The sequence below is a fragment of the Enhydra lutris genome, unplaced genomic scaffold (genome assembly GCF_002288905.1).
Source record: "Enhydra lutris kenyoni isolate GAN:26980312 unplaced genomic scaffold, ASM228890v2 scaffoldscaffold9, whole genome shotgun sequence".
NCBI classification, from domain to species: Eukaryota; Metazoa; Chordata; class Mammalia; order Carnivora; family Mustelidae; genus Enhydra; species Enhydra lutris.
In genome coordinates, this window is record NW_019154093.1 from 60059421 (window position 1) to 60086449 (window position 27029).

A 27029-nucleotide genomic window follows, 5' to 3' on the forward strand; every position below is an offset into this window, starting at 1 on the left:
GGCACTCAAATAAGCTGGGCAAACAGCCATGAAACCTAGATTTGGCTAATACCCTTTGACAATGGATAATGTTTACGTGCATTGCCAGTTGGGTGTTTTCTTCAAACCCTACAAAGCAGACTTGACATGGAACATCAAGACCAGTCCATTCACATCCACCCCAGCATTGCAGAACCTTGCCATGACTAGCACTTCTGTGGCAGCAGCGCTCACAGAAGCTCATGCCATGACAGGAAGCTACACCCACACAAAGGATGTCTAAATACCAGATGGGGCACACCATGGAGATGAGGGGATTCAAACGGTCTGTGATAAGTACATTTGTACTTTATTTTCTCCTTAAAAATAACACACACACACACACACACACACACACACACACACAGGACAGCAGATCCACTGCAAGTGAGTGTGATATGGAGTCAGAGCTACTAATAGGATGGGCCAGATAAGAAGGGTTTTTGCATTCGTTTGACTGGGTCAGTTTCCTCATCAGGTGTTTCAGGTGAGGAGGTCAGCTGTGGTTGCTCTTGGCAAGAGTCCCCTTCAGAGTTTGCGGTATGGCCTGCTTGGGTTTGTTTCTGCGGCTGAGCCGGTCCAATCAGATGACCATATGGCAAAGGCTCCTGCCTTTCCAGCTGTCCAGAATTTCTCTCCAGCTCTACGGAATGAGTAGTATGGAGATCAGACCTGTGGAAGGAGATCAGATGGACTCTTGTCATCTTGGTTTTGTGAAGAGATGGCATATCAGCTTTTAAATTTTCAAAGTTAAACAGCTGTCAATTGCTGAAGGAAGCTCAATGGAGCATCCTGGGAGTTGGTCAGATCACCAAGGCCACGGGCTATGCTTGTTTGGAATGCGAAAAGTTTGGACCAGATGACCTCTTAGGTGTAGACATTATGAAAGCTCATGCCGTCTGGGTGCACATGCTTGTCTCTTCGAGGGACTCTATGCTCTCCGTGCAGTTCCCAAAGGCTGTCATGGTATCTTTTGGTTTGTTTTTTAGCCTAAAAATGTTACCATACTCTTCCTGTCTTATAAGCCAAGAAGTCATAATTTAGGTCATTCACGAGGTACAGAATTCCCTTTGTGTATTTTCCAAAGAGGTGGCTCCTGGGAAGCATGAAAATCTGATGGGGGCATGGAAGGGTGGGAGAAATTGGAGCTAGGGTTTAGGACAGCAGGCTCCAGATAAAAACTCAAGCATTATATCCAGCTCCTGAGGAAGGGGACACCTTTCTAACTAGAGAGACAAGGTCTCCAGTTAGAAGGCTGAATTCCTATACCAGTTGTGGGGGATTGAAAGAGTGTCAGCAAGGGGGGTTAAATGTAGGTCTGCCTACATCCAGACAAAATGTGGTTTATCAATTATCTAGCTTAAAAATCACACAAGCTCTTGAGAAGACGATTAACCTAGTGTTAAGGGCTAAGAACATGCTTTGAGGTGGGGCAAAGATCCCAGGCAAGACTACAGGTACTTCAGAAATGCATTGATTGATAAGGCTATAAATCATACATGGAAACTCTTTAACAATAAATAAGAATCAGGCTCAACACCAAAAATCCCCAAAAATCCAATTCAAAAACAGGCTGGGGTGGTGCCTGGGTGGCTCAGTCGGTTAAACTCCAACCCTTGGTCTCAGTTGAGGTCTTGATCTCAGTGTTGTGAATTTAAGCACCACATTGGGCTCCACAATGGGCATGGAGCCTACTTAATAATAATAATAATAATAATAATAATGGATTAAAATAAATTAATAAAATAAAAATACGCAGAGTACTGAATAGATATTTTTCCCAAAAAATGGCTAGCAGAAACATGAAAAATGCTCAACATCACTAATAATGAGGGAAATGCGAACTGAACCCACGATGAGATATCACCTCACACTAGTCAAAATGGATAGTATCAAAAAGACAAGAAACAATAAGTGTTGGTGAGGATGTGGGGAAAATGGAAGCCTCGTGCACTGTTCTAGGGGAATAGAAATTGGTGCAACCACTCTGGAAAACACTGTAGAAAACAGGAATACCATTTGATCCAGTAATTCTACTTCTGGGTATTTACCCAAAGAAAACAAAAACACTAATTCAAAGGGATGCATGCATTCTATTTTTTTTTTTTTTGCAGCATTATTTACAATAGCCGAGATATGGAAGCAACCCAAGTGTCCACTGATAGATGAATGGATAAAGATGTGGTGTACTGTGGTGAGCATAGCATAAAGTATAGGGAAGCTGAATTATTATATTGTACACCTAAAACTAATGTAACACTGTGTGTCAACTATACCCAAATAAAAAAACTAAAGAAAAAAAGATGTGACACATATATACAATGCAATATTATTCAGTCATAAAAGAATGAAATTCTGCCATTCAAGACAACGTGGATGGACACAGAGGGTATTATGCTAAGTGAAGTAAGTCAGACAAAAAGACAAATGCCATGTGATTTCATTTATATGTGGAATCTAAAAATCAAAACATATAAACAAGCCAGAAACAGACTCATAAATTCAGAGAATAACCTGGTGGCTGCCAGAGGGGGAGGGGTGGGAGGATGGATGAAATGGGTAAAGGAGATAAAGACATACAAACTTCCAGTTGTAAAATAAATAAATCATAGGGATGAGAAGTATAACATAAGGAATATAATCAGTAATATTGTAACAATGTTGTATGGTGACTATGGTATGGCAATTATATGCATTTGGTAATGCATATAATTGCCAAATCACTACATTTTTACAATAATTTATGTTGTATACTTGAAACTAATATAATACAGCATGTTAATGACACTTAAATTAAAAAATAAAATTGCAGGGGCGCCTGGGTGGCTCAGTTGGTTAAGCGACTGACTTTGGCTCAGGTCATGAACCTGAAGTCCTGGGATCGAGTCCCACATCAGGGTCCCAGCCCCAATGAGGAGTCTGCTTCTCCCTCTGATCTGCTCTCTCACTCTGTCTCTCTCTCTTTCTTTCAAATAAATAAATAAAATCTTAAAAAATAATAAAATTGTAGTCAAAAAAAGGCTAAGGACCAGAAACTTATCTGAGTTGTTCCTGCTTCTGGAAAACAAACATGATGGTCACTAATTTATAAGCCCATTTAGGATGTTTCTAAGTTGACTGATCATCTATCACCTAGTTATCTATTGAAACCTTGACCCTCACTCGTTTCCATAAAAGATTGTGACATTTCACAAACCTCATCCCAAAGGATATTTTCCAGTTCTGAGTCCCTCAAGAATTCAAAGCATTCTTGCTAACCAGACACCCTGCTCTCTAGATAATGAAATGCCGGTGGTAGCCTTCACTCACGAGTGGGGCTGGAAAGCCACCAGAGGCTGAATTTCCTGTAGCTGCACTGTCACATGTATTTGGAGGCAGGCTGTGAATGTTTTCTATAAGTTACTGAGAGAAACAACCTTTTTCTTGTTGACATTAGGGGAAATTATTTTAAAGTGGTATAATGTAAACAAGACTGTAATTACTATTTGTTTCATGACATTTATTTACATACAACATTATACAAGAGAATTCTCTCTAGCCTTTGTAAAGGTAGTATGTCATTAAGTCAGAGTTAGGGTTTGAATCACTATTTTATTGTAAAAATATACCAATTTAATAAAGGTGTTGCAGTAGGTTTTCTATTGTAATATTTTTATACTAAAATGTGACAAACAATATAGAAAAATGGTCACATCCAATAAGGGGGAAAAGTTTGGAATTTAATGCTACAGATCACAGGCCATCAATGCCCCTTACCTGGATCAGAGATGACTTGGTGTTAGCCCTCTGAGAGAGAATATACCAGGTTTGGGTAGGGAGACCACTGTTAGTTCTAGGAAACACTTTTGCTACCCAGTGAGTTATAAAAGAGGCTCATAACTGCAAATGGCTTTCAAAGAATAATTTTCTAGAGGTGTAAACACTAAGTATCAGATTTGTAAATGAGGAAGAGTGCCTAGAAAATCTTAGCAGAACTATCATTCTCTGGACAGGTGCCTTTGCTTAGGCATTTCTGGGTCCTCTAGGGAGATGGGATGCAAGGTTAACCTTGCCAAGTAGCTTTTAGATCTCTACTGGTCAAGAAGAAGGGGAAAAATTCATTGCAAGCATGGCCTTGAAAAGGAGTGTTTCAACCAGTGGTAAGATTTGTGGGTTTTTTTGCAATTAAGAAACTGGTGGGAGGTTCAGCTATAAAGGAACATATCTAAAATAGTAGAGTACATTTAAGTTTTCAAATGTGATTATACTAAGGAGCAATTATACAAAACAAGTCTCACTGCTATATATAAAGGAAGATACCTTTTGCTAAGCTATTTGGAAAAGATACTTTAGGTTCTGCATTGTCAAAGCAGTGCAGCTAGTACGTGGTGATTCATGAGTAAATAGTATCCTGAATAAGGCTTCACTATTCTATAGAACACTTAGGTTCACCCTTGAAGAGACAACAGAGTTTTAATAAAACCTGAACTGATATAGTAAGACAAATTAGCACTGGCCAAAAGTCTGTTCATCATGTTTTTCAGAGGTAGATAACTTCGGATGTTTACTTATTTACATTTCATAACTTCTATTTACAATCATTACCATCTACCTCTTTTGGGCAAAGTTCCAATGTTGTCTTTATGCTTCAAAAATAGAATTTGAATTCCATTATTCCAAATAGATTATTTTAAACTTTTCCACACTTACTAGAAGAATGTAAGTATCTACCTTGAGTATAAATAGAACATATATTATTATATATCACTGATGTAATCTAGAATCTAGGAGTAGAGTCCTTTATTATAACTTTATTCTGGAACAAATCACCATATGGCATGTATACCTATACGTGTTGAAATTGAAAACTTGTCCTATGAATTCTTTGGTTTAGAAATGTCTAAATGTGAAGTTGGGTGATTTAATAATATCAAGTGTAGATAAGAGATCACTTAAAACTTCTTAGGATCTATACTTTTAATGCCATTCCGATCAAAATTCCACCGGTATTTTTCAAGGAGCTGGAGCAAATAATCCAAAAATTTGTATGGAATCAGAAGAGACCCCGAATCGCTAAGGAAATGCTGAAAAACAAAAATAAAACTGGGGGCATCATGTTACCTGATTTCAAGCTTTACTATAAAGCTGTGATCACCAAGAGAGCATGGTACTGGCATAAAAACAGACACATAGACCAGTGGAACAGAGTAGAGAGCCCAGATATGGACCCTCAACTCTATGGTCAAATAATCTTCAACAAAACAGGAAAGAATATACAGTGGAAAAAAGACAGTCTCTTCAATAAATGGTGCTGGGAAAACTGGACAGCTATATGTAGAAGAATGAAACTCGACCATTCTCTTACATCATACACAAAGATAAACTCAAAATGGATAAAAGACCTCAACGTGAGACAGGAATCCATCAGAATCCTAGAGGAGAATATAGGCAGTAACCTCTTCGATAACAGCCACAGCAACTTCTTTCAAGATATGTCTCCAAAGGCAAAGGAAACAAAAGCGAAAATGAACTTTTGGGACTTCATCAAAATCAAAAGCTTCTGCACAGCAAAGGAAACAGTCAACAAAACAAAGAGGCAACCCACGGAATGGGAGAAGATATTTGCAAATGACAGTACAGACAAAAGGTTGATATCCAGGATCTATTAAGAACTCCTCAAACTCAACACACACAAAACAGACAATCATATCAAAAAATGGGCAGAAGATATGAACAGACACGTCTCCAATGAAGACATACAAATGGCTATCAGACACATGAAAAAATGTTCATCATCACTAGCCATCAGGGAGATTCAAATTAAAACCACATTGAGATACCACCTTACACCACTTAGAATGGCCAAAATTAGCAAGACAGGAAACAACATGTGTTGGAGGGGATGTGGAGAAAGGGGAACCCTCTTACACTCTTGGTGGGAATGCAAGTTGGTGCAGCCACTTTGGAGAACAGTGTGGAGATTCCTCAAGAAATTAAAAATAGAGCTTCCCTATGATCCTGCAATTGCACTACTGGGTATTTACCCCAAAGATACAGATGTAGTGAAAAGAAGGGTCATCTGTACCCCAATGTTTATAGCAGCAATGGCCACGGTCGCCAAACTGTGGAAAGAACCAAGATGTCCTTCAACGGACGAATGGATAAGGAAGATGTGGTCCATATACACTATGGAGTATTATGTCTCCATCAGAAAGGATGAATACCCAACTTTTGTAGCAACATGGACGGGACTGGAAGAGATTATGCTGAGTGAAATAAGTCAAGCAGAGAGAGTCAATTATCATGTGGTTTCACTTATTTGTGGAGCATAACAAATAGCATGGAGGACAAGCGGAGTTAGAGAGGAGAAGGGAGTTGAGGGAAATTGGAAGGGGAGGGGAACCATGAGAGACTATGGATTCTGAAAAACAATCTGAGGGTTTTGAAGGGGCGGGGAGTGGGAGGTTGGGGGAACCAGGTGGTGGGTATTGGAGAGGGCACAGATTGCATGGAGCACTGGGTGTGGTGCAAAAACAATGAATACTGTTACGCTGAAAATAAATTAAAAAAATAAAAAACAAAACAAAACTAAAACTTCTTAGGGAGTAAGTTCAGAAATAAGGTTATACAATTTTAAGAAGTGCACAAAAAGCCCATAAATGTTTAGTTCTTTCGTTGAATAAAAAATATAAGTCAAATACTTAACAGGTCTCAAACTTATTTAAAAAATAAAATGGGGTAAAACATTGAAACTGAGAAAAAAAAAGAAACTGGTGGGAGGAATGAGAATTTGCTAGGAAGTAAGATTTTGTACATTAATGCTTATTGGAGAAATGCTTTGATTTTATTCTCTAGGCAATTTTGGACAGAATAGCTGAATTAATCTGTCCCTTTAAAATCCCAAACTTTGGCACCTGGCTGGTTCAGTTAGTAGAGCATGTGACCCTCAATCTCAGGGTCATGAGTTCAAGCCCACATTGGTCCTGAAGCCTACTTACAAATTTTAAAAAAAATTCCCTGGTATAAGCCAAGGTGCTCAGACAGTGCTTCTTCCAGTGCTTTTCTCTAGTGCTGTCTGGGGAACTGGGGTGGGGTAGACATGCTCCTTACATGGAGCACAATGCCAGGGACTGATCCTGGAAGCACCTATCCCAAGAGTTATCACAGGCCAGGATACACATTTCTTATTGCAGGCCTCTTCTTCCTTCATCACCTTGAGATTTTTTTTTTTTTTTTAAATTTTTTTTTTTTAAAAAATAAAATTTTTTTTTTCCCCCGGGGTTAAGGGTTTTGAATTTCCCGGTTTACACACTTCACAGCACTCACCATAGCACATACCCTCCCCAATGTCCATAATCCCACCCCCCACACCCCCCCATTAACCCTCAGTTTGTTTTGTGAGATTAAGAGTCACTTATGGTTTGTCTCCCTCCCAATCCCATCTTGTTTCATTTACTCTTCTCCTACCCCCTTAACCCCCCATGTTGCATCTCCTCTCCCTCGAAAGCAGCCCGGGAAAAGGAGGATCACCTTGAGATTTTTTAAAATTAATTAATTTTTAAAGTAATCTCTATATCCAGTGTGGGGCTTGAACTCACAACCCCACGATCAAGAATAGAATGCTCCACCAACTGAGTCAGCCAGGTACCCCTTGATATTTTTATACAGAACAACAAGACCTCTTCCTAAAACAGACAGTAATCTTTTCTCTAACCAAATATGTCCACCATTGAAATGAAGTGCCAGTTAATCTCCTTCCTTTAAACTCAAATATACGACCAAAAACATAAATGTCAATTATCCTAACAACCCAAACATTGTAATACTCTCTCCTATTTTTCCTGCTTCATATTTCTAAACCTCTTTTTTTAAAAGATTTTATTTATTTATTTGACAGACAGATATCACAAGTAGGCAGAGAGGTAGGCAGAGAGAGAGAGAGAGTGGAGGAAGCAGGCTTCCCACTGAGCAGAGAGCCCGATGTGGGGCTCGATCCCAGGACCCTGGGATCACAACCTGAGCCAAAGGCAGAGGCTTTAACCCACTGAGCCACCCAAGGGCCCCCCTGCTTCATATTTCTAAAACCAAGTCTTTTCACTATAAGAAAAGCATGTGGGAAAGTTCTCAAAAATGCCCTCCCACACCACCTAGATGGCTTCTTGATTATGAAAGGAACCTCCACAACCACTGACTGAACAGTCCCTCAGCACAGAAGTGGTGGGGAGCAGCAGGAATGTGGTGGGGATGTGGTATGGGGGGGACTCTCTGTGGGTGGCATATCTGGACCTTGGGGTCCCTCAGACCCAACGTACCAGTCCCTGAGCTGAGGATCCACCTCAGACAGTGGACTGTGAAAGAGGAGCAGGAGTACCTTGGCTTGTCGGCTGGCTCCAGCGGCTCGAGGATGCAAAGGGAGGTCATGAATTTCAGTCTGCTGTTTAGCAAAATTCACAAATACCTGGAGACAAGAGTAGGAGAGCAAGAGTAGGTAGATGTTCCCAGAAAAATGGTATCCTTGACCCATCCACCCACCCACTTTCTGTCTGTCTTCTACAGTTAATGTATGGCCCTGCTAGAGCCACTGTGTCCTGCAGGAGGGGAGGGTGGCCCACCCACAAAGCCACCCATGCCCGGGATAGGCTTGTTTCTTAGAATTCTGCGCTGAGCCAAAGGAATTCCCACGGGAAGATTCAAAGGACTCCAGGCAGATTCTCAGCTAGCAGCATCCTCCTAAACCTGTAAAGAAACTGAAAACAAAAAAGCAAAAACAGAAGCAGGAGTCCGATCTCCCTTCTTTTCTGTTCTTTATTCAATGTGTGGTATGGCTATGACTCCTGCTCCAGCCTTCATCTGCTGGCAAGAAGGTACTGGTGAGCCAGCTCCTCAAAGGGTATATGGGGACTTGCCTATTTCCACTGCTTTATTAAGCTGCCTTAAGGATGTTTATTCAAAACAAACCAAATGGCAACAACAGTAACCCCCGAGAAACAACTCAAATGTCCAAATGGGTGAATGGATAAACAAACATGATATATACATATAGTGGAATATGACTCAGCCTTTACAAGAATATTCTGACACATGCTACAATGTTAATGAACTGGAGGACATTATGTTAAGGGAAATAAGCTAGACACAAAAGGACAAATACTATATGATTCCACTTACATAAGGAATGTGGAGTAGTCAATAGAAAGTAGGACAGTAGTTACGAGTGCCTGGGGGAGGTGGTTAATGGGGAATTCTTGTCTAATGGATATACAGTTTCAGTTTGGGAAGATAAAAATTTCTGGAGATGGATGGAGGTGATCCATTTCACAATATGTGACTATACTCAATGCCACTGAATTGTACACTTAAGAATAGTTATTTATGTTATATATACTTCGCCATAATAAGAAAAAATAGTGATCACATTAAATACCCTGATTCATGGCACGCAGGCTTTTCAAAAATCCCTGAACTGAAATGAATGGGTGTATTTGATTGTATGAAAATTAAGCATCGATAACATTGATTTGAAAAGGAAAAAAAAAAAAAAGAGCCACTACCACCAACCAGGAAGAATGAAAAAAGATCATAGTATAGTGGGGAAGGATGATGTAAAGTCAATGAAATTTGCTGATGACTAAAATATTGTTGGAAAACAATTTTGGATCTACCAAGCTTTACCCTAATGGATGGCGGCACCAGAGCATGAAAAATAAGGCGTGTGGCGCCAGCACTCATGTGGATTCCAGCCCAGTCTGTGTGCAGCCCCCTGCCACACACGGGGCCGGCGGGCAACCTGCCTGGTCCAGCGTGGTCTGCGTGACGGAGTACTCCTCGATGAGCAGGCTGTCCTTGTGGGAGATGAGCAGCCGGAAGATGCGGGCCAGGGAGGAGGAGGGGACCTGGAACTGGAGCATGTTGTAGTGGCGCTCCCGCTGCACGCTGCCTGGGAAGTTCCCCTGGAAAAACTGTTCCACCAGATTCAGGTCGGGAAGCAAGTCTTCCTTTGGGGATCTGATCTTCATCGTGACAATGTAGCCATCTCCAAACCTAGGCGACATGCAGGGTAGCCCGGCACGGGCCTGTTAGTAGCTGGGTCTAAGGCAATTCCAAAATAAGGAATAGATTAATCAAAAATATTGAGGATGATAGGCCCATACTATAGAACCTGTGTGCATGTTTAAAACTAGGAGGAAAAAACCTGTGATGGTTTCCAGAAAAAATAGTCTGGTATTAGTCTGTAGAGGTCCAAATGTCTGTGTGGTGAAGTGAGTCACCAGACCTGTGTCACAGCTTCCTGGGTCCAACTCCTGTAGACATGGATGCTCCCTGCTCCTTTCCCTCCCATTTACCTGCTGAAGTCAAAGGTGGATTTAGCCCCTTGTGGAGATCACAACCTGCCCACAAAGGCCTCTGGAACTAGTATTTACTCAGTAATGGAAAGGCTGCCTCCTTCTTCAAAGAGACCCCCAGGAGGGCACAAAGACTTGAGAAGTAGCACTTCCCTGTGGAAACTTCCAGAACAAGTGGGAGCTGCTAGGGTCAGGACACTCAACTCTTCTCCCTTCTGTGTCAGTTATAATTTACCTCAATGCTCTCTCTATGACCAAGGGTTGTTCCCCTCTACAATAAAATATCTTTCCTTGCAGCTCTGGAAAACTGCCCCTCCACATGGGAGATATTCTCTTCTCTACCATGAAGATACTGATCAGAGGGAAAACAATGGGGAATCCATCCATGTCTCCTGCCGTTGGACCCAGGAAGCTCTGCTATGGCTCTGGCGACCTTGTATGCTGAGGTGGATGTCAGTCCCCCTAGATATTTGTGCAGCGTGACCCAAATGCTGCTAACCTACTAGACCTTCCTCTCGATCACTCATCTGCCCTGATGCATATGAAGGATGATGTGTCGTGGGCAACAGTTCCATGGGTACAAGACTAAGCATTTTGGCCTGGATAAGGTAGGTTATGTACTGTTCTTTTTACCAATGAGCACAGCGACTTTTATATTCTGGGCTCTTAAAAAGTGTTTGTTAAATAACTGAGTAGTAACTACAAATCCACCTTTCCTAGTTTATCAAGTGTATCAGAATGCAAGGAAGCATGGCATTATTATCATAACCTTATTTTAGCTGATTAATTGTGGTTTTGGGACATAAACTATTATAAATAATGCATTGTTTATGACAGTTTACAATTTATGGGGACAGGGCAATCCTACCGAAGAACACTGGCATTTTTGGTTGACATATACTTCATGGTCACTTCTCAAACTCAAAAGCATAAACATGTCTTAAAGGAAAACTGATTCTCGGGCTATTTGGTCTCCTAATGATCCCTATTTTGGTCATGGATTCTTTTTTTTTTTTTTAAGATTTTATTTATTTATTTGACACAGAGAGAGAGAGATCACAAGTAGGCAGAGAGAGAGAGGGAGAAGCAGACTCCCTGCTGAGCAGAGAGCCCGATGCGGGGCTTGATCCCAGGACCCTGGGATCATGACCTGAGCCGAAGGCAGAGGCTTTAACCCACTGAGCCACCCAGGTGCCCTTGGTCATGGGTTCTTATTAAATAGGCCATAGGTGCTGGATCTGTTGGGATAAGTGGTGGCATAATGAGGCTGTGGTAGTGACCCCTCCTCATCCCAGGCCCAATCAGAACCCCATCTGAAGACTCAGGAATTCCTCAACCGTAGGCAATTAGCCCAACCTAGAGAAGTTTCTTTCAGCACAGCAGCTTCTTCTGTCTGCTATTGTGGAACAAGGCCCAGACCCACATGCTTCTGCCCATGTGATAAGGGTAGCAGGACCCTCCCAAGTGTCAGTAGAGAGCACAGGGCCTTGTTGACCGCCTCTATCATCAAAGAAGGTAACAAAGGTGACCCCCAGCATATATCCTTACTTGCACTTGAGGTGCTGAATGGTGCCCAGACACTGAAAGGTGCCCTTTACCATGATGGCCAGCCGGGTACACAGAGCCTCACATTCTTCCATGCTGTGGGGCAGGAGAGAGGAAGTAAGCAGGGGCGGGGTGGGGGGAGCCTTCCAGTCTGCCCACCTGTTCTGTCCCAGCCCCCGGGAATCTCTTGCCTGTGGGATGTGAGGACCACAGCTCTCCCTTCTCTGATGATGCTCACAATGGTGTTCCACAACATGCGGCGTGCCTGGGGGTCCATGCCCGTGGTGGGTTCATCCTGTGGGGAGGCAGAGAGGGGAGGGAGCTAGGCTTGGAGCCTGCCTCTCCTGGTTATTGTACCCTCCTTGGCTGCCCCCCTCTAAGCAGTTCTGCTCTCTGCAGACAATACACAAAGTGCCTCCCCAAGTGGGCAAGATTTGGGGAACCCGGGCTTCAGGTAGGGAAAGCAGGGGATCAACCAGGAGAGTAAAGAGACATTATGCATATCCATTGACCCCCTTCAGCCCACGAATGGGTTAAGATTAAGACAATGGCAGAATTATCTCAAAAATTAAAAAAACAGCAACCTTATACATACACTTGCAAGAGGCAGAGACATAGCCCAGGTGACTGTATGAGTCACCTTCCAGCCCTGCAGCCCATGTCCTCATAAATCCCTGACTGCACAGGCACAAGGGCCTTGGGTGTGGTGCAGCTCCAGTGAGAATCACACGAGCCTTTGATCCATGCCAGTGTTCTTGCCCACTCTGCATCCCGAAAAGATGTCCTCCAGCAGTAGTAATTTCTGACCAGAGGGGCTGAACTTCCCTGCTATGAGCCTGTGGGCCCACAAGACACCTCCCAGGGGCTCAGAGTGAGAATATGTTATGACTCCTGTTTTCCCCAAGAGTTGTGAACCAAACACTGGCTTGATGTGCTCAAAACAAGCAGTACAGGAAACAGTCTAGATGAAAACAGATCACTGTATTTTCTAAATCTGCTGGCCTAATCACAGAGGTGCAGCTCTTGGTTCAAGCCCTTAGGACCATCTATCCCCACGAGTCCTGGTGACCCTCACCAGCAGCACCAGAGGTGGGCAGCCCATTAATGCGATGGCTGTGGAGAGTTTCCGCTTGTTGCCTCCACTGTAGGTGCCGACCAGGCAGTCTGCATAGAGAGACAGGCCCAGGCTCTGAATACTCCAGTTTGCCACCTAGGGAAGAGGAAGAAAACCCATTGTGAAAAGACAAACAAGCGAACATCCACCTATTTGAAGTCTTAGGCTCCCAGATCTCACTTTAGGATGACAGACACAGCTAGGCTGACATACGGGGGTTCAGGGGGTTCTTGGGCTTCAGGGGCCAGACGTCTCCTTTCCATACTGTGCCTTACATCGAGGTGTGGCTTGGTACAGCCCCCAGAGAAATGACCTTCAGCCTTACAAAGAGCAAGATAGTGCTTCTCACCCAGTGTCCCAGACTACGGGTAAGGGTGGAAGAGTCCCAGGGTCTGTTGGTGGGTCTCAGACCCATTGCTTCCACCCTTCAACAGGGTCACACTTGAAGTCTCGTGCATCTAATATGTACTTATCGAGCCACTGCTATGAGTCAGGCACTGCACTAGGCCCTGGAATAATGTTGAACATAGCCTTGCTGTCGTACTCACAGATGGGTGTGGGGGATGACACACAATCGAAATAAACAGAATAATGACAGATTATAAAAGTGCTTTGAGAAAAATCAATGGAAATTATGGCAAAGAATACCGTGTGTGTGGGCGGGGTGGGGGGAAGAGCGCGTGCACAGAAAGAAAACTAGAGAAGTCTTTGGAGACAAGCCTACCAGGCTTCTGCCTTCTGTACTTACTATATCTCTGCCTGAAATGTTCTTCCCCTAGCCATCCCCATGACTCCCTCTGTCAGTTCCTTTAGGTCTTCATTCAGAGGTCATTTCCTCTGTGATGCTGGCCCTGTGCCACCCTATCTAAAAATCTTCCCTACTTTATTTTTCCCCTACAGACTTTTCATTTGCAAATGTACTGTATATTTTACTTATTTATCTATTTATTATCTGTCCTTCCCACTAGAATGTAAGCTTCACTTTTAACTTCTTACTTGGAATAGTTTCCAGCTTACAGGAATGTTTAAAAATAAGAATAATACAAAAATATTCATAAACACTTTACTCTCTTTTTCTCTCTCCCTCTTATGCATGTGTGTGTGCACGTGTGCATACATACACACACATATGATTTTTTCAGAGCCATTCAAGGTAAGTTATATATCATAACCCTTTATTCCTAAATACTTTAGTATCTACTTCCTGAGAAGAGAAACACTCTTACATAACTGCAGTGCAGTTATCAGTGTCCCTAAATTTAACATTGTTCTGATACTGTCCTCTGATCTGCCCTTCATAGTCTGGTTTTGCCAACTGGCCCAATGGTGGCCTTCATGGCATTATTTTCTATCCAGTACAGGATGCAGTCTAGTGTCCATTACTCAGCCACCGTGTCTGCTTAGCTCCTGTGATCAGGAACATTTCCATAGTCTCTCTTTGTCTTTTGTGACTTCGATAACTTTGAAGAGTATGGCCCCAATATTTTTTTTAATAGAATGCTCCTTTGGAGTTTGTCTGATGTTTTCTCATGATAAGATTCAGCTTATATGTCCTTGATCAGAATATCCTGTGTTGTGTCCTTCTCATGGTATCACCTCTAGGGTCAGGACATGTCCAAGTGCCCCTCATAAGGAATGTTAATTCTGATTACCCAATTAAGGTGTTGTCTAATTTCTTCATTGTGAAATTATGATGCTTCTCCCTCACAACCAACAAGCAATCTATGGGAGATACTTTCAAGCTCTACAAACACCTTGCGTCTCATAAAAAGCTTCCTCTAGATTTATCAACCATGGATGATGCTTGTGCAATCCAATCTTTACTATGATCACTAAAAAATGATTTTTCAACTCTAGAATTTCTCCCACCCTAATCAGTTGGCTCTCAGCATCTGTGTGTAGGTAAGAACCATCCCTTTTCTCTTATTTATCTATTTAACAGTATGGAGTTATGAATTCCTCTGTTTCCCCCAATGTCTTATAATTTATCATGGTGTTTATTGTTTTGATGTTCTAACTGTACCCCGTTTGGCTATTGGGAGCCCCTTTATGATGGCTCCTGCATAGCTCCGACATACCTCTTTTTTTTTTTTTTTTTTTTTAAAGCACTTTACTTTCTGGCATAATAAGATGTTTCAGGCTCATTTTATACCTATACTTTCCCAGCTGTGGAATTTGTCATTGCAATAGTGTTACAATAGCATTGCATGGTGTCAGATGGGAGCTACACCCTGGAGGGCACAGCATAATGCATGGAGTTGTCGAATCATGTTATACCTTCCGGCTAACGTCACATTGTATGTCAACTATACTTCAGTAGAAAATAGTGGGGGAGAAAAGTAAAATTCAGCATGTGTTCTTTAGCCCTTTGCTTTTTTTACTTAACAATAACTCTAGGAAATAACTCCCTATCAGTTCACAGAGATTTTGTGTGTGTGTGTGTGTGTTTAACAGCTGCGTATGACTTCCTTATGTATATGGAGCATAAATGATTCAACCAATCTCCTATGCCTGAATATTTAGGTAATTCCCAATGTTCTGTGACTACGAATGCGATGAAGAAGCTGTGCATGTATGTGTATTTTGCACTGTGGGAGGGTGTATCTTTGGGTAAATTCCCAGAAGTGAGATTGCTGAATCCAAGGGTAAATGCATACATTGTTTTGTTAGATAGGAAGACAGGGATTTTCTTGTTTTGTTTACTGCTATTCACCCAAATATAACAGTATTTGGCATATAGTAGACACTCAAAAAGCATGTGTTGAACGGACAGCATGTTTCAACTTTCCCATCCCCAAATAAATTCACTCTCACGAAACAGGCTTAGGAATTACCAAACTCCTGAGTGGCTACAAGAAACCATTTTTTACCTTCTCAATTTCATCTGCTGGTACACCTCGAAGCCGGGCATAAAGGTAAAGATGTTCTCGCCCTGTAAGCAGGTCATCAATTGCATCAAACTGAGGACAGTAGCCCATATTTTGATGGACGTCAGATATATTGGTTAAAATACTGCAAGAAGAAAAAGCAATTAGCAAGTTTTCTTCAAACGGGTGGGTGGTGGGACAACAGAACTGGGGCTGGAGAGCTTCTGTCAATGGGATACACAAGCTACCTCTTCTCTTCTGCTTTGCTTCACAAATGTGCAAAACATTTATAATTCAAAGCAGGGGCCCTTTGGTTAGAAACTGATGAACTTCTGGAATTCTGAGCATTGAATCCAATAGATCTTTCCAAGTTTCTCTTTCTAGGATAATCTGAATCTCTGTTACCCAAAGTCAGCTTTAGTTTTGGAGTGGATCGCCTCATATGTGGATTTAAAAATGAAGGGAAGATCAGGCTTTAGAAAATGACCAGTGAGGGGTGCCTGGGAGGCTCAGTCCATTAAGCGTTTGACTTGTGGTTTTGGCTCAGTTCATGATTTCATGGATTTTGGGATCAAGGCCTGCATTGGGCTTCTTGCTCAGTGGGGAGTCTGTTTGAGATTCTCTCTCTCTCCCTTGCCCTCTGTCCCTCTCCCATTCAGTGCACACACACTCTCTCTCTAAAAGTAAATAAATCTTTAAAAGAAAAAGAAAAGAAAATGACCAGTGATTTCTGATCCCTTTCAGACATCTGGGACATAACCAGAGAAGATGCATGCTCCCTTAAGGAAGTAAACTTCTCCATCTGGGGTTTTGGCAGAGATACAGTAAATGAAAGAGGAACCAGTCAGATTTGTACCCAGAGCAAGAGACTGGCAGGGAGCGGAGAGGAAGTGAATTGAATTCTATCAACTCCCCTTGACTGATAATGTTCTCCCTGACTAGAAAATACATTGCCTTGATGAAAAAATAAACTGTCAAACCTGGTCTAATCTCTCCCTGCTCCCCTGCTTCCCTAGTAGCTTAGGATCTATAAATAAAAGATGGATGCAACAGGATGGGACAGAGAGACACCACGCAGCCCCTGGACTGTAATACAAAGTACTTCAGGTATGGCTGGACCAGTTAAAGTCATCCAGGGAAGCAAGGAGAGTATTTTTCCAAATTCATGGGAGCTTGTCCTACCAGAGGAACCCAATCCTGCATCTTAAACTCACAGCTGTGTTCCAGTTTTCACTTCATCTAGCTTCCGTCTTCTAGGCATCAGGCTGTGTCTTACTTGGACTGTCATCTGATGTCTTAAGGTAAATACCATTATAGCCTCCTGCCTGCTATCCCTTGGTCCCCCAAGACTCCTTTTGTTACCCCTGTCAAGTTACTTGCTTGGTTGTAGGCTAAGCTGGATCTACAGATGAGACCGACTCAGCCATGGCCTGGCTTTACCCCTGCTTGTTCCTTTGCTCTAGACCCAACAGGGATGGCTGGGGAAGGCCGAGGAACAAAAGTCATCCTGTCTGAGCCATGTCCAGTGGGCCTTCAGCCATGTTGCTGAGCATGGGTCCCAGGTGAGGGAAGGAGGCCCCTGTCAGGCACATGCTGAGCAGAAGTCAGCACTGCCTAACTCCGCTTATAAATTGAGGCAGAGTGTTTGGGCACATCTGATGCCTGTGAGCTCTGCTGTTCAGGGAGCAGCCTGGAAAGTGGCAAACAGTGTAGCCTCGTGTTCTTGGTCCTGTGCCATAGAGGACCAGTCTGTTTACTCACACCTTGTTCTGGAGAGCAGCAGGCACCCTCCAGAATCCAAGGACACATGCCAGTTTTCCCTTTATAAAGGCTCCTTGGCCTGGTAAAGCCAAGCACTGGTGCAGAAATAGCCCAATCACACTAAAGCCCCTGAAGTTTCTTAAACCAGCCCCCACCTAGAAACTTGATCCAGAGAAAGGGTACTTCCCCACAGGGGTTCTTAACCTGGGAAAAAAAGTGAACTTTTTGCAAAAATGTAGAAAATGTATGGAGGGAAATAATGAGGGATAATGGTGTGTGTGTGTGTGTGTGGGTGGGTGTGTGTGTGTATTTTTAAGACTTTTTCTTTTTTTAAGTAATCTCTATACCCAATGTTGTGCTTGAACCCACAACCCCAAGATCAAGAGTCACATGCTCTACTAAATGAGCCAGTCAGGTGCCCCAATAATGGTCTATATATTTATGAAGAAAGCACAAATGTTCATCAGACATTTAAAGGAGTCTATAACCTCAAAAAGACTAAGAACCCATGACATAGTGCTTCCCAGAAGTTTCCAAGAATCCATGCTTACAGGGGCATGTCTTAACAATCACAATTCAATTCAATTTCCCAGAAAGTCTACATCTGGTACATTCTGGACCATGCTCTCTGGGAGGCCTACTCCTCTGCACAGATCTTCCAAGCTCTAAGGATCATCCTTAGTACAGGGTCTGATGCTCACTCTCCTTATGCTGGAACAGGAACATGGCCCAGGACCTATGAGAGACACCCTGAGACAGGAAGAGCAGGACACTCACCTCTTGCCTGCTATAGTGGCGTCACCAGAGGTCACTGTGGTGTCTCCAGTAAGCATCTTGAATGTGGTTGTTTTGCCAGCTCCGTTCACTCCCAGAAGACCGAAGCACTACAGGAGAACATATAAACTGGCCTCATCCTAGAGCCCAAGCAGCCCAGGGAGTGGGGACTGTGAGGCCCTAGGGCAAGTGTGTGGGTAGATGGGAAACACTTTCAACTTGGGCTGCCATGACGGAGGCCACTAGCCATGTGTGGTACAGGCGAGCAGAATTTGCTACCTCAAGATATGCCACTTTAGCCTCAGGATGATTTTGAGCCGAAGGCAATTAAGCAGCAGCAGATACAAGAAAAGCTCTCTGGGGGCACCTGGGTGGCTCACTCAGTTAAGTGTCTGTCTTCAGCTCAGGTCATGATTCCCGGCTCCTGTGATCGAGGCCCGCGTCGGGCTCCCTACTTGGCGGGGAGTCTGCTTCTCCCTCTCCTGTTTCTCCTGCTTGTGCTCTCTTTCTAATAAATAAATAAAATCTTAAAAAAAATAAAAGTTCTCTGCCCTCTCCTGTGCCTAAAAGCACGACATAAATTTACAAGGTGTCCTCTCTTGCCCTCTCTAACAGGAAGAATAAAAGTTAATTGCCAGAAACAGCTTCCAAGCCTTAGCCTGGAGACAGCACCAGAGGAATCTACATAATAAACTACTCACCAGCCTTTATCTACTATTGGTTTCCCCCATATTTACCTTTTCTATAATTCACCAACCCCACTGACTTAAGGTCCTTTCCCTTTGTCTTGTCACTTTCCTAAAAATGTATCATTCCTTTGCCAAGATGCTATATAAGCCCAAGTTCTAATCACCTCTCCTGTCATTTATCTGTGATCATTCCCTAATAAATGGCTGCTTGTTTTTTTCTTCTTAATCTGTCTTTCATCAGTCCAATTTGCAGAGCTCTAAGCAGAGAACCCAGGAGGGTAGAGGAAAGAGGATTTTCCTTCCTTACAGTGACCACTGAGCACTTGACATGCATCTGGTCTGAACTGACATGTGCTATATGTATAAAACACCCAGGATTTTGAAAACTTAAAGCAATAACAAAAAAAGAATGTAAAATGTTGCATCAATAATGTTTTATATAAATTACATATTGATGCAACAATATTTCAGATATATTAGGTAAAATAAATCAAGATTAATTTCACCTGTTTTTTTTATTTTTTATTTTTTTACTTTTTTCATGTGGCTGCTAGAAAATTTAAAATGACCTCTGTGGCTGCATCTGATTTCTTTGCGAGATCCCTGCCACAGCAGGGAGAAGCAGCACACACAGGAGTCTGCAGGGTACCCACCTCTCCGGGGCGGACGCCGACACATAGCCTGTCCACTGCTGGGCTGGAGGTGCCTGAATAAATCTGCAAGATGCAGAGAAACTGGACTGAGAACCAAGAGAGGGTGCGAGCGGGAAGGGGAGAGAGCAAAGGGTGGTCTAGGGGAGAACTACCGACACGAGGAGGTTACATATTGGCACGGGTGTTCAGAGAGGTGTTGTGAGCCCTGGGAAACCTTGAAGCTGACCCACCGTGCAGAGACGGAGGAGGGAAGGGTGAGTGAGGCTCAGGTGTAGGGGCTCCCACTGAGGCCCTGTGCCAGAGCCCAAGATGAATACTGGGGTGAACGCACTGGAGTTAGGTGTTCTTGGAAGGCAAGCTATAACATAGCGATGACAACCTCACATAAAATTAGGAAAACGAATTGCTTATGTAGGCATATTGCTTATTCTGCAAAAGGCAAATTACCATGTTGTGCCTTCTGTGGATCCAACTGGCACCTCCAGATTAACTTGTCTACACCTACTCCCTTACCTTGGTTAGTTCATTTAGCCTTAAGATATCAGTTTTATTTCCCCCACTAATGATTCTTTGTCTTTCTTCAGCCACATCGTCATCTTCATCTGTGATGGGTTCCTTTGCAGGCTCAGCAATCCTAAAGGATGGAAGGGGAGAGGAATGGGTTGGTGTGCAGTGCCCATGCTTTCCAGTCCTGGTCTCCCCATGTGTGACCCTGGGTGTGTCACTGAACCTCTCTAAACCTCACCTCCTTCAACCATATGGTAGGGAGGGGAAAAGAGTGTCTACCTTATAGGACTATGGAGATGAACTTGGCACAGCATGTGGCATGGAGTCAGAACTCAAAACCTGGCAACTGTTATCATTATTAAAACACTTCATCTATGGTAAGCACTCAGTAAACATCACCCGTCTCCCACTTATCTCTTGAACTAACTCCTCTCCCAACCATTTGATCAAGACTTGGTCTCTAGTACCTACTAGTCTTCCCTGACTCCCAGCCTCTAGAGGCATTTCCAGGGCCTCGGCGTCCTCTTCCTCCTGCCCTGCCAAACAGAAACCGCCCCCCACCCAACCTTAAAAACACAGCGTCTTCTCTGAAACCCTCCCTGACCACTTTGGCCTACAATCTCACTGGCCACTTCTAATTCATCCTAAATCTTGTATTGTCTACCATTTACCCAATCAACCTATTCTTCTCCACCCCCAATGGCCCATCTCCTATCCAGGCCACCACTGACTCTTGCTTGGGTGCCAAAATGGCCTCCTGTCTGGTCTCTCTCCTAGACTGGGCAGATCATTCACCTGCCTGATTAAAACACTACAACAGCTCCCTGCTGCGTTCAGGCTTAAACTTGAAGTCCTCACCAAGGTAATGTGCATTTCAGGACTTGGTTCTGCCTACCTCTCCAGGCTCCTCTCCTACCCCCTCACCTTTCCCCTTCTGTGAACTCCCCACATGTTAGCACGTCCTCTACCAGAAACTCCCTTTCTTCTGCCCTTCTCTTTGCCTGGTTGCCTCTCAGCATGAGCATGGCTGTGGGCTTCCTGAAGCCAGAGATCGTGGAATACTTCTCCGGTGTTATTTCAGGCCTAATGTGGCAAGACGTGCTCAATTTTTTGACACCAGAGTTTGAAGCTACTTAGTCTGTTTTGGTAGACAAGTCTGCCTCCTCCCTTCTATCCCAAGGTCTAAGAAGTGGCCAAAGCTGTAGAAGGAGGCCTGTGGGAGCTGAGGGTTCCACGGACATCACCCCCCCCACACCGTCCCCCATAACAGCACCACTTCCCGGTCATGTCATTTTATTCCAAGTGTGTTGATACCCATTATCTCGTTCAATCCTCACAGCTACATCTGTTTCTAGTAACTCAATTCCCTGTGGATTAAAACCTAAACCAAGTTCTCTATATCTTTATTTATATGTAGCCAGACTCAGCCTGAGATGATGAAAGGATAAGAAGCAAAACACTGTCTGGAAAAGCACACATTCCAAGGGCCCAGTGATTTGCAGTTGGGGGCCCTGGGCTAAGCGCTAGTGAAGGTCAGCCTGGATGGCAGAGGGACAGCCTTCTGGAAACCTGAGTGCCCATGTCAGAAGGAGGCAAGGCCTGGGTCAAGAAGCCAGGAAAAAATGGCACAGCTGGGCTGGGTCATGGTTGGCAGTCACTGCCCTCCCTGCTCCCACCCAGAGGGGCACAATCCCTGCACCCATTCTTCACACTGCTCCTGGCTTCAGTTGCCCTGGTTATCATCCTATGTTACTCCCTGTCCCCACTCTCATATCTCTAATTAGCAAAGGGGCCCACCTTGTCTATTTTCTTGTGAATGCATAAATCTATTTCCCAGTACTTTGGATCTCCCTTAATTGTCATCATTTGTAAGACTATTATCCAATTTAAAAGGAGCATCTGTTAGTAAGGTGAAAGGTTTTAAATATTAGCGAATGAAATTAAAAACTGTATTTTAGGGGCACCTGGGTGGCTCAGTGGGTTAAAGCCTCTGCCTTCGGCTCAGGTCATGATCCCAGGGTCCTGGGATCGAGCCCCACATAGGGCTCTCTGCTCAGCAGGGAGCCTGCTTCCTCCTCTCTCTCTGCCTGCCTCTCTGCCCACTTGTGATCTCTGTCAAATAAATAAATATTTTTTTAAAAAAGCTGTATTTTAAATACTTTCAAGCTTAGATTCTTCCAAATTCCAAAGTGCCTATTTTAGTGTCTCTGTCCTTGTGTTATTCAGAACAAGCCAGCCTTTAAGGGTGTGAAGAACCACTGTGGAGAGGGGCTGGTGAGGAAAGAGAGGACTGCGTTGATGTGAAGCCAAGTCCCTGGACAGATGCAAGGCACTGCCCTCGGCAGCCTTAGGGCAGCGGCCTGAACGTACCATCTGGTGAGGAAGAAGTGGTGCTGGATGAGGAGAGTCAGGAGGAAGTACACCACCCCTTCTGCGGCCATGGCAACCAGGTTCTTCCCAATCAGGTCCCACTGGAATGGGTTTGCGGAGTGCTCCTCACCTGTGGACAGGAATGAAGTCCACTCAGTTGCCCTAGCTGCCCCCAGAGACCTGGTCACACTGGTTGGTCCAGCTGGACCAGGCCTGATGCAAAGGAGTAAGCGACAGCTGGACCCAGGCCCCAGCTCAGTTGCTCTAGTCAGAGCAGAGAAGAGTTGGAGCCTGCTCCTGACATCTCCTGTGGCTCCTCAGCCACAGAGACAGAGGCAATTGATCCCTTGTGGGCAGAAGTATACTCCCAGACCCACCAGGTGTCCCCCTGCTCTAGCCCAGGCTGCAGGTCTGGCATAGGAACTCCCCCGGCAGCCCGCCACTGTGCAGAGGATCTGGGGCCTCGAAGGCCACCCACCAAACCGGGCGTAGACATCCGTCACGGCCTGGCTCAGCGCCAGGTCAATGAGGCCCCGGCCCAGGCAGAAGTGGGGGAAGATAATGAGCAGCTTCCTCAGCACGGCATTGAATCTGAGCAGTGTCTGAAACACAGAAAAACAGGGCAGTCAGTTGTGGGGACTGACCCCACCTGCCCCTCCTGAGCAGGGTGGGGCCTGGAGGCCCTCGTTGTGCAGGACCAGGGTAAGGCCTGCAGATGGAGGGGGCCTAGCAGTCAGACTGGCCGCAGGAAGGATTTGTCACGTAGATATGGAGGTTCTGGAATACTCACAAGAAGGGCCACTAGGCAGGCAGCCTGTCTGGGGAGCTGTCACAGCAGACTCACTTATACACCAGCCCTCCAAGGCATTTGTTCCTGGGAGAGACAGCAGCTGCTGGGAGTGCAGCCCAGGCTCTTCCTCCTGTGGTGCAGCTGTGAGCTGTGACGAGCTTCTGAGGCTCTTGCATCTGCTCTTAGCCCTGCTTGTGCTAGAGGGGAGAAGGGCTCTGTGTGTCTTCCAGCTCTGCTTCTCAGCTCCCACAGGACAGCTAGGTGTCTGTGGCTGTTGCCAGTAGAAAAATGGGACGGGGACTCTCTGGTGTGTGTGTTGAGTTGGGGGAACTTGTTTTCAGGTGGTCAGATGGTGGTTGCTACTTTAGCCCAGCAGTGCTGGCCAGAGCCTCCCGCAAGAGGGCAGACCAGAGGCTGCCCATTAATCTGCACCCCCCACCCCCGCCACTACAGCACAACTGGCTTCCTTCTGGCCCCCACACCTTTGCTCACATGACCTCTCTTACTCCCCTCTCCATGGCCGCCCCCCTCCTCCCAGCACAGTGCTTTTTTGCCTTTAGGCCTTTGTGCCCCTAGCTTCTATTAATGACTGCTATTAGGAAAGAATGCTCTCTCCCCATCTGTTCTCTGGCAGATTCCAGAACTTTGGAAAGCTAGCTGGAGCAATGCCTGGGTAGCTCAGTCCATTAAATATCCAGCCCCTGGTTTTGGCTTAGGTCACGAAGTCAGGGTCGTGAGATTGAGCCCTACTTCAGGCTATATGCATAGAGTGGAGTCTGCTTGAGATTCTCTCTCCCTCTCCCAAATAAATAAATAAATAGAATCTTTTTTTAAAAAAAACCTAGCTCGAATAATCCCTTCTCTCAAAAGCCTTTTCAGATTTCTATGTAAAATACCTACTTCTCTCTGTTAGTATTTACAACACTGTCACGGGGTTAAGTACTTCTTACTTTGCCCGCTGTCCCTGCTAGCCACTGGTCTCTGAAGGAAAGGGACTGGGTCCTAATTATTTTGGAGGATAGGGGCTGGGTCCTCCTTACTCAATGATTAGCTCATAGTAGGCACCTCATTATTTATTAAACGGGCTAATAAAATCCTTCTTATTCCAGGCCAGACTCAACGGAATTTCCTCTGCCCAGATTCTCCTGAGCCCTGTAGCTTAGCACTTTAGCTCATTCTGATCTGCAGTGTTTTATCTGTCTCCTTCCCTTGCTGTTCTATCACATGCTGTCTTACGGAATGTTGGGTACTGTGGTTCATATCGGTTCCTAGCTTGGGGCACAGGTCGTTTCTAGACTGGCCTGGGAGTTCCTGCAGGGTAGGATAAGCAGCTCACATGGGTTTACGCCTGCACCATCATTACGTGGTGTTCACCTAGTTGATGCCTCTTGATTCAGTGGGGACAGCAGCTCTGGGACCTGGGAGCCTCCTGAGGGATAGGGGAATCTCTGTAGCATCTGCTTCTCTGAGGACTTACAAGAAAGTAAGCAGCTTTTCTGCAGGGGAAGGGGGTGTGCTCCGGAAATGTCAGCTAGATGAGTGTAGCCCTCAGCAGGGAGAGTGTTTTGAGTTGCTTTGAGCTTACTCTTTAATTTTTCTGAAGTAACACAATCTCTTAAGACACAGTGGGCTGTGAGCCCGTGACAAACAGTTCTGAAGGGGAGCATTTTCAGTCTGCCAGGAGGCTCTGTCATCAGCAGAGTCTGTGTTCTTTCCCATCCATTTCTCTGACTGTGACATAGTACATTTTTTTACAAGTCATGGGACAAATGGGGTTTTGTTGCAGGAAGTCTGACAAGGTCTGGGGAAGCATCACTCAGGAGGCCATGGGGCTGGGGGTAAGTGGAGATTGCCTTGGGTCCTCCCAGCAGCGCCCAGAGGCAGGAGTGGGGACAGGGGTTACAGGACAGCAGTGCTGATGTGCTGGCTGGTGTGCACCCTCTGAACTCAAAGACCTAGTGAGGGAGGAACAGACTAGAGAGGCCACTGGCAGGCCTGCTGGGGCTTGAGAGTGTTCCGGGCTGGGCTGGCCAAACCCAGGCTCAGACACAGCTGGCTGTGGGGGTGGGGCGCACAGACAGCCCCGGAGCTGCTGCCATTGTTTTAGGGGTTAGCCTGGCCGGCTCTTTCTGGGCCAGGAGACGTCTGGGGAGCATGCACGGGACAACTGTACTTCATAGCTCAGAAAAGTGATTCACTCAGCACCAAACATTTCTAACCCTATCCTCAGAATTAAGTTTCATATAGAATAGTGTTACTCCATTACTATATGTAGAAGAAAGTGGGAGAAAGAAAATTTATGCATTTGCTTATTTGTTGCCAAAACACCTAAGAAACAGAAATGAAAGATCATCTCTGGAGAAGCAAAGCAGGTGACTGGGAGACAGGGGCAGGAAGGAGACTTCCTTGTAGGCCTTTTCATTCCTTTGAAATCACGTCAATGCACTCACACATGTATGTGTGAATGTGTGTGTGTAGAAAAACCTAACACCTGAAGTCACCAAGGAAACTCTGAAGGAGTAAGAAAATCTAAAAGCTTGGGATCACAAAAGGTCATTTATAGCTTGCAAAACAAGCTCAGAAAACCATGAGACTCAGAGCACACAAATAGAGTTAAATGAGCTTAACTGAAAACAAGGAAGGAAGGAAGGAAGGAATAAAGGGAGGAAGGGAGGGAGGGAGGGAGGAAGAAGAGGGAAAGTGAAGGGAAGGAGGCAAGCAGCAAGGATGGAGAAAGGGAGGAAAAGAGGAAGACACATTCACGTATGCACTAAGGGTGTCCAGCCACAGTATTTGCTTCTGGCTCTGCTTGACCATCAGACACTCTCTAATATTTTCGTAATCCAACAAGGAAGCCACAGAAGTCATGCTCACCTGGTTATTCTCAAATAATTCCAAGATGAAGGTGATGGCACTGCTGTTGATGCCGATAAACAGATTAGCACAAGACAAGGCCACGTAGGCTGTGCTGGGGATATCAAACAGGAAGGACGCGGGGTACATCATGGGAATGACTGCCCATCTGTGAGGGGAAACGACACAATGCAGTGTGACAGAGTTGCAGTCTCTGTACCACTAGATATAATGCATTCCCCCACACGAGGGGACATGCCTGCCCTGGTGAGAGTCCCAGGACGACCAGAAAGCAGCTCCGTCCCTTGGTCTTCATTCCTTATCTTTGAAGGGAGACAGTGATTTCTTTCCTGGCTACCTCACCGGGGTTTGGTGAGGAGCAAGTGAGATGGTGGCTGTGAACATGCCTTTTACCAGGCAGAGGGGCTGTGTCTACCCGCAATGCTTCCCACTCTAGTTGGGATCACCAAAGCCAAGCTGAGATCCCAGGAGGCTCATCTTCACAACTGACAGTCCTGGCTCCTGAATTCTTTATTTCTAAGAGAGATGAACAGAGACCACTGTCCTGGCAAGACTTCACTGGCCCTCGCAGGAAGGACCAAGTGTCATTATTTCCATTTTACAGATGAGGACACTGAGGCGCAGATGGGATAATTACTTGTCCATGGGTACATACACAGTGGGGAGTAGGCCGGGGTATAAAGGTGCATGTCCTGCTCTATGATTCTATGGGATTTAATCCCTGTGTCATCCTCTGGCCCTGGCT

The 27029-nt window shown here is 44.8% G+C and overlaps 1 protein-coding gene across 1 annotated transcript in view; it reads right to left on the minus strand.

The window, feature by feature from the left end:
- Positions 1–312: 312 nt before the first annotated feature.
- LOC111142983 (ATP binding cassette subfamily A member 4) overlaps positions 313–27029 on the minus strand; it is a 125676-nt gene continuing 98959 nt past the window's right edge. Inside the window, exons 38-50 of the mRNA XM_022496358.1 lie at positions 26285–26432; positions 23099–23222; positions 22621–22750; positions 20257–20377; positions 19744–19806; positions 18405–18511; positions 15870–16011; positions 12961–13095; positions 12077–12180; positions 11889–11981; positions 9789–10038; positions 8369–8455; positions 313–690 (exon numbers count right to left, since the gene is read on the minus strand). Coding sequence (XP_022352066.1) covers positions 685–690; positions 8369–8455; positions 9789–10038; positions 11889–11981; positions 12077–12180; positions 12961–13095; positions 15870–16011; positions 18405–18511; positions 19744–19806; positions 20257–20377; positions 22621–22750; positions 23099–23222; positions 26285–26432 — 1510 coding nt within the window. The 3' untranslated portion in view covers positions 313–684. The remainder of the gene's footprint in view (positions 691–8368; positions 8456–9788; positions 10039–11888; positions 11982–12076; positions 12181–12960; positions 13096–15869; positions 16012–18404; positions 18512–19743; positions 19807–20256; positions 20378–22620; positions 22751–23098; positions 23223–26284; positions 26433–27029) is intronic.